The sequence below is a fragment of the Morone saxatilis genome, unplaced genomic scaffold (assembly GCF_004916995.1).
Source record: "Morone saxatilis isolate NCDOM2014 unplaced genomic scaffold, NCSU_SB_2.0 Contig18, whole genome shotgun sequence".
Taxonomy (NCBI): domain Eukaryota; kingdom Metazoa; phylum Chordata; class Actinopteri; family Moronidae; genus Morone; species Morone saxatilis.
Window position 1 is genome coordinate 8884217 of NW_023339740.1, and position 13098 is coordinate 8897314.

Here is a 13098-nt window from a genome sequence, read left to right on the forward strand (position 1 = left end):
GAACATAGTAGAGTATTTAGCAGCTAAAGAGCCAGATATTTCCCTCAGGAGTTGGTGGAGACCAAAACGGAGCTAAAAGGAAGACTGGATATTGAACTTCTAACTATCAGGTGTCCAGAAACAGAGCTCCAAATATTGTTTCATGTCTACTTCGTGCTTACACATTTGCCAAAACAACCATTTTCTGTGCTTCTTCAGTGCTTATAAAGGAAAAGACAGAATGAACCAAATCTATCTTTTCAAATCTAGACCTAAACCAAGAATACAGAATGTATATTTTGATTTCTTTCTTAATATAGCTGTTGATTTCTTATTGTCTAATATTTAAGTCACACTGTACTCAGCACAGTCTAGAGTATGTCATATGTTCCATGTCTCAGATTGTGCATTAGTTTGTTGGATGTCCAACAGATTTTATGGAAATCTCTCAATAAATTACAAACTAAACTTCAGCTGTGTGCTTTGGATGGAAAATTGAATATAAAAAAAATATAAATAATTTCCCAATGCTCTTTCCAAGCTGTCAAATTACATCCCTACATACACACGTGCAAAAAACATCAAACAAGTAATGTCAGCCCTATTATGTAATGTCAAATCAAAAGACTCCCTTCATTAATGTCAGTCAAACACCAACCTCAACATCCTTCACCCGCATGCATCTCTGACAGACTGAGCTGCAGCCGTACAGACGGTTTGTTCTGTTCAGCTGCACGATTCCCTAAACATATACACGAGTATAACAACATATTCTACTATCACACAGTATTTATCTGAATGAAATACGTCTCCTTTGATTTCACACCCTTCCTTTTTGTCACTACTGGTGGAGTTACCTTGCTCTGACCTTGAGTGCTGGGCTCTTATATAACAGTGCAGCGGCTACAGCCTCTGGGGCTCTTTCATGGCTTTAATTTCCTGTTCCCATGACTCAACCTAAAGCTGTATCTCTGGAAACAGCTTGCTTACCCTCCTTGTACCTTAGGAGGGCTGCTTGTTGAAGTTTATGATTTTTTCATCAAAACATCTCATGGCACAAAATAAGGGGATTGTCAGCTCTCAGTAGCTGGTTATTCAGAACGGATTATTCTGAGCCTTTACAGTAAATTGTCTATTCAGCAGCTTCGTTATATAACAATACTGGAAAGGAAGATGACAGCAAATGTTGTAATTAACTCTTTAACTCTGTATATGTATTATATGGCTTTGCCTATTAATTAAGAAACATAATATATTGTTGTTTTTTCTGTGAATATGGAATATCATCATACAGATCATCATCTGTAGTTGGAAGGACTGATTCCAGAGGGACTGCTGTTGTGATGTACCACCATGGATGTCAGGATATACACACAAATACACACACACACACTACTTCCAAAGCTGCTTTAGACACAACTGCATAAGCTTGTCATTCGAAGTGGAATTAAGTAATCTTTTACCACTAGGGGGCAGAAAAACTCAAAAATAAAAACAGCCAGTTGCTTTAATGAAATTTTAGCTTATCCAGTTGCAAACCTATAAGAAACTAGTTGCACACTTACACACACAGCAGACACAGAACAACATGAACATTACATTGGAGTCCCTCTGGCCACCTGTTAAAAGGTAAAAACAATATACACTGCCATTTTTGGTCCACTTACTCCTGAAATGTTGACTGTGTAGAGTGCTTCACCTCGAGTCTAAGCCATTTTAGTGCTGTATAGGTAATATACAATTAGGGCTGCACGATATGGTAAAAACATGACATTGCAATTATTTGACAGATATTGCGATATGATTTGCCATTAGTGTGGGAATAATCTGTTTTGCATCGCAAATTTAATTTTCACTTTTAAATCATGATTATGTGAAATGCTTAATATTTTGGGATCTGTATCAAACAAACATATCCTAAATCTGGAGAACAAGATTTGTAGGGCATCTCTTCAGAACTACAGTACTCCAATATAATGATGTTTTGTCACACATTTTATCTTTAAATTGCAGCTGTGATTTGCATATTGCAATTTTTTAATAATATTTCGACTAATTGTGCAGCCCTATATACAATCGGTGGGTGTAAGACTGTGGACTGAAAACCTCCTACAGTTTTGAATGAATTTGGTTTGTCTGACGAAAAAACACAAAAAATGAGCTAAGAGCCGCACAGAGCTCCAGCCTAAGTGTTGATTTTTAGAGGGATCAACAGTATCAGCTAAGCTTTCACACTGCGGAGAGTACCTTGATGCAGCAATGAAATAAAAGTTGATTAATGTAACTTTAAGGTTGGAGCAACCCAAAAAAACGGAATGCACCATAGCTCACTGCCATCACCAGAGAGACTCATCAGTAATAATTACTGCGAACAATGTGACAGACAGTGACAGGGGAAAACAACAACAACAACAACCCGTCTGGGGCCACGAGTTGGCATCATTAAAAGCAGATGAAGCAGTGATGCCACGGGTTGATTTTGCCGTCACTAAATCTAATTGAATTTTAAGCTTGGTGCTGTTCTCCTCGTGCCTCCTGAGACTGACACTGGCAGCGTGTCGCAGTCACACAGATGGTTGATGGCACTTTTTGTTTTGGGCTGCGTTTTGTGAGCAAGGCCTAGAGGAAAGCACTACTGAACCTCTCTCAAGTGTTTTCTGATTTGCTAACACTGCTGCAGTACATTGAAATTACATCAAAAGGTCCATTGTTCTTCTGTCACGTTGTTGGATAGATCCCTAGCATCTAAAGTGACTTTCATCTCAGTCACAAATCACCCAACCATCTATTTGTCTAAATAGCTTGGCAAACTATTTTTATTTACAGCAGCAGCCTGAGGGAGAAGTTATAGGCGGGTGAATGAATAACACACAGACTGAGGGTTTCCCACTGCAATCAATCTCACCACCATACAAAATCTGCTACAGGGTTTAATTAGTCTGCAAGATAAAGAGGAGGGCAGGGCCATTACTTTTACTATATTTAGGCCTCCCTTTGGAGATGTGTTAGCAGTTTTAGGTGCCACTTAGTTGTTAATCTTATTGTATACAGTAGTGGTCACAGTGGGTATACTTGAGTACCCGTCTGGGCTGCGTGCAGTAAACTCACCAGGACAGCAGGAGTCAGTGTAGAGGTACTCCAGGAAAGACAGGAAGGTGTCCGAGGAGACACCGTGGATGGGCACCACTCGACTCCGGGCCTCTGCATACTTCCCGCTGAACATGGCTGCCATGACATCACAGCGTGCCACCAGTACTGCTCGGTGAGCTGGCAATACACTCCCTTGAACACACACACACACACAAAATTAACATCTAGGTTCAGAATTTCAGAATAGCATCTAGGAAAGTCCCAAAGAGCTGTTAAGTGAAATGCTTGAGAGTGGAAACGATTCATAATTAATGTATTAAATCTTGAGTGATAGTAACAGAATGTATCTTTGATCAAAATAATTTTAAACAAGTCAAAATCACTAACATGTCTCTTTTGGCTCATCACAGGAGTATAGAGGCCAAACCTAATTCAATTTGACTTGTTATGAGTGATAATCTGTCATAATGGGCCATTTAAATGACATGCAAAGCCTTGGCGCAAGTCCTGACATAATTGTTGCTAACAGCCAGTAACAGCTTTCGCCACACTCCCATCAGCATGTTAGCGTGTAAAAAAAAACAAACAAAAAAAAACATAAAACATTCTTGTAGACATTTTCTCTGTAAACAGTTGAACTCGCAGCATAGAGGTGCAAGGACAAGCTCACTGCACTTTTTTATGAGATAAATATCGATTGAGGAGAGGCTTTGGGGCATTATTTCTGAATTTCTCAGTTTGATTCTTTGATAGAGAATTGGCTAAATGCAGCTCATGGAAGAGCTTTTGGCGAGATTAAACATGGCAGGGACGGAAGGCAGCCTTTCCCTCGGACCGTTTTATCTTATTTTGTCTGCAAATGGATGACCAGGCCTGGGACTGAGAGCATAATTCAATCACGGCTAATAAAATGTGACCTTTCTTTGCTGCGTGACGGTGCATGCATTTGTAAATGTGTGTGTGTAAAACAGATCGGCGGTGACCCACCTTGCACCATGAAGATGACATCAGAGTAAAGAGGAGAATTGAAGAGGTTGACGAGCGTCTGGGGTCCGAGCTGAGCTGCTCGGGCACTTGGGGTGTCCCTGGGGCCCTACGCACACAGACGGACACACACACACACAGCAGAGAAGAAGCCAAAAGAAATGGACAGAGAGAGTTAACATTCCTCTGCTGGATGTCAGGTACTAGTTACCAGCACAATTGCCATTCTGTGCATCTATCTCACCTCCCCTGTGGAATACAAATGGCCTTCCTGCCAGTCTTGCTTAGCGATACCCAAACAAGCTTGAACTGCAATGCCAAGAACGCCATGACGGAACTGCCTAACACTAAAAACACACTGAGAACCAGACGGTTGTCCAAACTGTCTTTTTATTAACACATTCCTGCTCAGTAAGCAATAAAAGGGCGCATAATAAAATAAATGTGTATGCAGTATACTGCTCTGCACAGCAGGTGAAATCAGTGGTATGAGAACGGCTGTCAGTGTGTCTTTTTGGAGTGGTGGTTTTGTTAGGTCTGCAAATGAGCGTCGTCAAAACATCCCATTACCATTACGTGACCTTTCTCAGTCAACTGAAGCACAAAGAACTCCATATTCTCGCACCGCTCTGCGGCAGAGGGAGCGTTCAGCAAACACAGAGTCTTCAGAAGAGGCAGCAACAGAATCAAGCGCCTCTGATTTTGTAAATCAATGGGAAGCTTATGGAAAGCAAATTTCAGCCGGTCTCAGAGTGACACGAGACGACCCGGAGGTGTTTGCAGAGGACGAGTTTAAAGCATGACAGGACATTAGGGCGTCTCATCGTGTTAAAGTGGCACAGCCATCTCTCGGTGTGTCAGCTCGTCTCAACACTGCCTCAGGTAGAAGACCTAGTTGTATCCAGATGGGTTGGTGGACCGTGCATGGTGCCAAAGGCTTGTCAGAGGCAGACATGTCATATCCCCTGATCTCTCTCTATCTAAATGTTGAAGTCTGCTGCCTATTACATTGAGCCACCTCGTGTTTTCTAAACAGACGCAACACATTATAGATGTGACGCTGCAGATTTTTAACATAATGTTGGATTTCATGGCCCAGTGTGAAATCCTTACAGATCTGCTGTAGCTCCTTTGAGAGCATCTCTTGTTTACTTTGTGCTGATTTCCACAGTACTTGAGAGGTGATACGGGCAGTAATTATGTATATATGCTAATTATAGCCACATTATCACTGCTAAACAAGGTCTTAGTTAATTAGTCAGCAACTACAAAAACATGTGTTTATACCTTCAAAGAGTAGATTTGACACATTATAGATATTTAACCTCTTTTGTTGGTGAGGGTTGTTACAGCATACACACCATAACACATTACTTAAACAAGATTAAATTAAAGTATATGATTTCTATGGAATTTGTGTGTATTAGAGAAAGAAAAGTAAGGTGATTTTAAACATTAAAGACGATACCCTGTCTCTGCCGATGAGGGATCGTATGCGCTCCATAAGCTGAGCCACAGCTAGCGAATTCTTCAGCTTCTCCTCCAGGGCCTCCTGGAGGTGGTCCCACTCCCACGCTCCTAAAAAACATCCACAAACACAATAGTACAGTTTACAAAAACACTTTTAGTTGGCACTGTGCTCTGACCACCCACGTACCTTAACACCAAACACCCAGGACCTGTTTTTGACAAAGTTGGCTTATTCTAAAATTTGTCTGCTTATATAATCCATGGAGGTTATGGGTGGGACCCTCAGTCTAGATTCCACAAATATCAGAAACAGTTACCCAAATGCCACATGCCATTAATAGTCCATTCTTTTTCAATTTTTTTGGTTTATCATCAGATCACATGAGTATGAAGTAAAATATATAACAGTTAACTACTGTGTTTAAACAAGAGTCTACAGTTTAGGCACAACTTTGCTTTGAGCTAATGTTAATGCTAAATGCTAATGTCAGCATGCTAACATGCTCACACTGGCAATGCTAACATACTGATGTGTAGCAGGTATAATGTTCCATGTCCCCATCTTAGTTTAGTGCTACACAACTGCTACTTAGCACTAAGCACAAAGTGCAGCTGAGGCTGATGGGAATGTCATTAGTTTTATTTATTTTAGGTATTTAGTCATAAACAAAAGTATTGGAGAATCTAAAATCTTGACCTGATGATGCGTAATGCCGATAAAAAGTATGGGAACGTGTGGACTGAGTGATCACAATTCAACAGCTGTTGAGATATTTCACTAAAAAAGGCACAAATGACAACTTCATGGTGGTGCTAGAGGTAAAGTCAGGGAAGCACCAAAGTCAGTAGGATTCATCCTCTGGGGACCATGAAGGTCTGTTCATATGGCAAATTATGCAATACTTCAACTCAAGATAATTCTCTCTGGACCAAAGTGGGCAACCGACCAACCAATAGACCAACATTACCATGCATAGAGCCACAAAAATGTACAGTAAATGAACAGGTAAAAAAACTGGGGCTGTTATATGTGTTATATACAGTAAGCCATAAAAAAGCATGTAAAATATAAAGACTCAAACTAGCATCGCTGATATATAAAGATAAACTATAAATTATGAAAAATACAAAAAAGAAAGTAAAACTCTTCAGCCTTTAGCTTTATAATTAGGAAAACATCTATGCTGCACACATTCACCTCAGTGCTGTACTCCTTTATAAAGCCTGCACAGCCCTGCAGCTTGATTGAGGTGGTGCACTGTCTCACTGGGACGTAAACAGACTGTCGAGGGAAGAAGGGAGCTGGACTGGGCAGGATTTATCTCATCATTAGTTCATAATGACGGTATTTGGGCTGATAGAGGGATTACCTCAACACACAGTGCCAGATAATGGCACTGCACAGCACAAACACCTCATAGGCAGGGTGAGAGATTAGCTTGGAGTTGTGCTGCTGACATATGATGCAGCCAGATGCCAAAAAACTGGAACTGGATACACTGCTAGATGCTTTTCTATAGGGTGGAGAGGAACTGGATACAATGGAATATATATGCAAAAAGCAAAAGCTGCAAAAAGGTTCAATCATTTCTACATAATCTCACAGATAAGTTTCAGTGTTTCTTCTCACCCACCCACACAAACACACAGACAAACAAACACAAATGCTGAACAAGTTGTACAGATTAACACTAATTTCCTTTCTTAACCTTTTCCATAACAACTACATTCCTGACTCTAAATCTTAACCTAACATAAACCAAACCAGTGGTAGTCTCTGCTTAATTCACTTGCAAGGAAACTAAATTGTTACAATTTTCCCCCAGTGAGGCAAGTTGTCCCAAAAGCAACTGGTCTGTAGTCTAAAATTTGACCTCAAATAAGGCCAGAATGACCACTAACACACAATGTGTCACACACATCTAACACTAAACATGCATACACAAATACGTACACACAATAGCAACCGAGTGACAAATTCAATAATTCAGCAGCACACTACACAAGGAGACAGAGTCTCACAGTGTTAACGTCACACAAGCAAAGTCACGGCCTCTGTGACTGTCCACACACACTCAAGTGACAAAAAACCCCAAGCATGGAATAATACCACGAGTGTGACGCTGTGTGTTTACAGAGACACATTATTGTTATGGAAATGTGTTCTGCTAAGCCAACAAAATGAGCTACAACAAATGAGTGGAATTGAATTGAAAGCAAGAAGATATCCGTCCCGTCTCTGGGAAAGCAAAGTACAGCCTGTTGTGGATTTACTGCTAATGAACATCAAACACTGGCTTACTGTGCTCCGAGTGTTTCTGTGGGCAAAGGAGGCACACATATATTCATGTCTTCCAACCCAAGAAAATACACTAATACAGGAATATGCACACTGTTTGTGAGGTCAGCTGCTTTAAACATACAATGAGACCCGCCATGTTGAAGGTTAACATTTTTCACACAAGGCTTAACACTGTCTCCCTACAGTGTTTTATGGAAACGTGACATTCGTATTCTGCACAGCACATGCACTCATAGTCCTCTTTCCGCTATTCTCTCCCAAGCCACACACACACACACACACACACACACACACACACACACAGAGTATGCTCTAGTACCCAGCTCACCCACCACCCAAACACTCTCTCGCCATCATGTTATCTCACAGAAATGCAAGCAGCACCTTAAACACTCCACCCCCTCTTTCATCCTCACCTGCTACTCGCAATTTTCTCCTCCTTACTTTCCCATATTCTTCCTCTCTCACTAAAAAAATAAATAAAAATACAAATCCACACAAGCACTTGTATGTGTGAAAATACACACTGCACACTGCCTTTCAACCGCTGGGTTTCTTATTCTTATTCATACAGTCACTCACAGAGACTCAGTCTAACCCTATAATCTTCTTCCCTTCAACAGCACACATACACACTGAGCTCATGCGTTTGTGTTTTTGCCTCTAGTGTATGTGTGAGTGTGCTCTCAGCGTGTTCATTCAGACCGTCGGTGCTGCTCACATACATGTTAAGAGGCACCCATGAATCAGATGTTAGTGTAGCCTTTTTGCCATAAGGACTCCTGCCCGACATGCAGCCTCTGATAGAGCGCTGTGTGTGCACACGCGCAGCAATCTAACATGCAGCAAGCGCAGCACTGCAGACTCTGAGCCGCAGACTGAGACGATTTCCATTACTGAAGCGCTGAAATCGCAGAGGATACCACAAAGCTGTTTAACTAGGCTTCTCACATGGCTGGAGAACATTTTGCATTTGCAGATGTTTTGGATGCATGTTTTATGGCTACATGTGCCTGTATGCTTGCTGGGTGACATTAGTATACGATACTGTTAATTTTACATGACAGAGTTAATCATTTGTGGATGTAAATATGAGGCCACTGGGCTACAGAGTCAGATTCTATTAACTACTCCCATTAGCTTTTAAAATGATGAAAGTTCAATTTCTGCAGGGACATCATTTTGTGTACCAATCCATGTGTCAGTGATAAAACTGAGCTGAGGAGATATGAGTGGCCTGAGGGATCTAAGTGCAAATATGGGTTAAGACATCAGTGAGAGATTATAGTATTTCACAATGAATGATCAGGTCCCAGATTAAAATACTACAGTTGCTTACTATCAAGCACTTTCAATTTGACTGATTTCTGTTCCTCACCATAATGGAACATTGGACAAGACCCAATAGCAGGCAAATTGCCTTCTGCTGCCAGGGAACATTAATCATCACATCTAATACATTGGAAAAAGAGTAACTGCTTTTGGGCTACAGAGTTCCCATGCTTTGAGTGTTAGTCCAGCTTTGTTAGCTGTATTTAAACTCGAGTTATAATGTGCAGAATATGGCAACAACACCCCGGAAGCATCAGCAAAATCATTTCCCAGAAACCATGTAGTGTGATGGGAGTAAACTAATTGAGCCATCCTTGCTGAGTCCAGATTTATCTGGCCGCTGTTTTGGAGACAGTTTTGTATTCTGATCTCCACTTTCTCTTTGGCACTGCCCGTGCAACTGATCCTGATGCCAGAATGTCCGTTTGGGCAACTTGATCCTGGTGAAATCACAGGGTTTTAATTAGTAGGGATCGGATGCTCTTTCATGTGGCTGCTGTGCTGCTGTGCTGCTATGCTGCTGTGATTTAGCTGATGCAACTTTAAATACAGAAATAATTTAACAACATTCACTAGAATTCACTTATGATTAACTCACCCTCTTGTCATATTTTTGGTTTGTAGTTGTATACTTTGCTGCACTTAGATTGATTTTTACAACAAGGCATTATTTTTGAAAATGACCACAATAACCAAAATATAAGATTATAATCTATAAAGAAATATATTTAGTGTGGAAACATTTAGAATATTAATTGATTTGTCAATCAAAAAAAGAATTTAATTGATGTTGCTTTCAAGGTAATTTTTATCCATGCTACTGGCATGGCTCCGGGGATGGTAATGTGTGTTGCTCCACCACTTTGGTCCAGACTGAAATATCTCAACAACACATTCACAGTGTCAAAGGATGAATCTTGAGGATTGTTGCTTGCCTGATTTTTCTTCTAGCACCACCAGCAAGTGGATATTTGTAGAACTGAAATATCTTGACGGCTATTGGATGGACTGCCATGAAATTTGGCTCAAACATTTATTTCCCCTTGAGGATGAATCATAATCACTTTGATGATTCCTTGCGTTTTATCTGACACCATCATCAGGTCTTTGGTTTATCACCAAATGCCTGCAGAACTAAAGACGTACTTTGGGTTTAGTGCTAATTAGCAAACAATAGCATGCTAACATGCTCAACTAAGATGGTGAACATGGGAAACACTATACCTGCTAAACATTAGCATGTTAGCATTGCCATTGTGACAAAACTACGCCAAAATATAGTAATTCCAGCTTCTTAAATGTGAGGATTTGTTGGTTTTCTCAGTCTTCTATGATAGCAAATGCAATATAATTAGGGTTTAGTAAAAGTTACTAAAGGGATTGGATAAAACAAGCAATATGTCATCTCAGGCTTTGGAAAATTGTGATTTGGGGAGTTGTGTATCATTTTTCTTACTATTTCTTATTTTATAGAACAAACTGTCAACCAACTAATCAAAAAAATACTCTGCATATTAAATGTTCATAATTATAAGCGAAGGGTTGTTAAAAAGGTTAAATGGAAATGACTGAATTCTCTGGAAGAGACACAAAACAGTAGATTGTATCTGAGTGTGCTGTGTTCGACTGGTGGTTTTTACCTCTGTAAATGAACATGAGAGTCTCCCACAAGCACATGCACAGGAGGGGGTCCTTCACCACCAGACGAGAGAGGCGTCCTGTCAGGTGCCCTTCTGATCGTGGCATGTCATCAATAATCCCCCCATCCCAGGTGGAGAGCAACGAATGAGGGCCTCCATCGCGCTCTCTGCAAACACACCGCGACTGCGGACGTTCCCTGTCCAACCAGAGATGAAATTCAGCACAAAATCCTTCATAGTTACACTAAAGAGGAGTTTGCAGAGAGAGAGAGAGCTGAGCTCCTGCTGGCTAACAGGCGCAGGTGGTGAAATAGCTTGTTAAACTCCATCCTGTGAACAAGCCAATATGTCTCCTACCTGTTCTTGGGCCCCAGGAGCAGCTGTCTGAAGTATGGGCTGACAGCACACAGCACAGCAGCATGCGCCCACCCCAGTTCTTTCCCAGATTCCCCGGCGTAGAAAGCCACATCGGCGAACTGCACGCCACGCTCCAACAACCACTGCATGTCCTGGGAGAAACTGGATTCCTCTACTCTGATAGGGGGAAGACGTGCTGAACAGAGGGAGGAAGAGGGAGTACAGGGGGTGAAAAGATGATGGGGGAAGAGTTTTGTTAATTAATGCTGCTGAAATTCAGTCCATATTTTCAAAAGATGAAAGGGAAAATCTGTTATGGTCAGAGCACCCTAGGAGTGTTATAATTTAGACTTTTCATCATGTATACTTCTTTTAACAATTAGTTTTGAGAGCTCAGAGAGAAATGGTGTGTGTTATGGATATGCGATAGTGACAGCAATAGTGTAGTGAGAGCTGAGAGAGACTCAGGTCATGTTGTGCCCTGCCCTGTTGCTCAAGTTGGAAAAGACGCTCCCAGATATGTTTGCCTTTGCACTAATGACAGACCTGCAAAGATGCAAACCAATGCTGCTGCAGTGAATTCTGGTCTATTGAAGTAATGGGGAAAAACATGTCTCTGTTCAACAGTGGATTTCTCCCTGCTTTTTCAATCTTGAGGGGCCAACACCAAAATACCTTTACTAATTCTGTTTTAGTTTATTTTGGTGATAGAAAAACTCAAATTCAATGCACGTCCAAAAGCTTATTTTAAGTAAGGTTAATATTTAAAGAAGATATAGAAAAAACCTGGACAGACGATAGTCAGAGATAAATTATTTGCAGTGAACTGCGTGGAACAGTAAAAACTGAGTGCAAGAAAAATACTGCAATGAAAAAAAGTACAAAATTGGGAAACCAGTCTGGAGCACCAACATGGAGAGAGAGAATATTTCATAGAAAACGAGGGTAAGAGGAAAAAACTGTGCTTTGTCATGAATTCAGATTAATAAAAACTGACAAAGCACCGAGCAGGAAAGTAAAGGAAGTGGGGGGAGAGAGGAGGGGCATGGGCTTCACAAATCATTGTCCCATTATATTCCTATTCATGCCTAATACACACTGCACCTCTGTGGACCTCATCTCCTTTTTTATGGCCGCTCAGATTTGGCCGAGAAAATTGTGCCATTCCTGAATCAGTGCACGTCATATTTAATTCAAACTACACCATAAGTAGAGTTAAGCAGTGTTGGACAGGCACCAATAAATCCCACAAGCACTTGCTGCCTTTTTGGCCGGACTTAAAGCTGACAGTCATTGCATCAGATTTAGCCACACACACACACACACAGCAGCAAAGTGGTCAGATCAATATTTAACACTAGTTTAACTGCCTAGTTTGAGTTAAATATTTTCAGCTGTTTTAACTGTGTGTGGAAAAACACTGAAATGTGAGTGGTAGCAGTAAAAGTAGCAAGAGACAGGACTGCAACTATGAATTCAAACACTGGAAACTTCAAATTAATCTGAATTGTGTAATTTTAAATACAACACACAGAAAGCTTTTAGCTTATGGCAACATTAGGAATGGCAGTCGGCAGCAGATTTAATCAGACTGTCTTTAGCCAATTAGGAGAACGAGTGCCACAGTCTACAAAAGTAGAACATTAAGACAAAGGAGAAGAAACTGTCACACTATTTTAAGCTTCACTACAATAATTAAACTTACTGTGCCTCTGCTGCTCGCCTTGTATGAATGTTTGTTGTTCATGATCAGCAGCATGGTAATTTGTCTCTTCTCATAATTAGCACTTTGTGTTTGCAGAATCTGATTGGCTTAAAGACACTGCAATAAATCTACAGTCGGCTACAAACTAGTTTTGAAGCTTTATTAAAATTTCATCTGAGATTCTGAATTTCTTTTAGTCAGATTAAAGCTAAATTAGAGTTTAAACAATTCAAGTCAGT

At 40.7% G+C, this 13098-nt stretch overlaps 1 protein-coding gene across 3 annotated transcripts in view; it reads right to left on the reverse strand.

The window, feature by feature from the left end:
- The window catches only part of rhobtb3 (Rho related BTB domain containing 3), a 23623-nt gene that overhangs the window by 4750 nt on the left and 5775 nt on the right, over positions 1–13098 (reverse strand). For all 3 annotated transcript variants that reach the window (XM_035661567.1, XM_035661568.1, XM_035661566.1), the window contains exons 6-10: positions 11155–11350; positions 10798–10994; positions 5522–5631; positions 4057–4162; positions 3088–3261 (exon numbers count right to left, since the gene is read on the reverse strand). In XM_035661567.1, coding sequence (XP_035517460.1) covers positions 3088–3261; positions 4057–4162; positions 5522–5631; positions 10798–10994; positions 11155–11350 — 783 coding nt within the window. The remainder of the gene's footprint in view (positions 1–3087; positions 3262–4056; positions 4163–5521; positions 5632–10797; positions 10995–11154; positions 11351–13098) is intronic.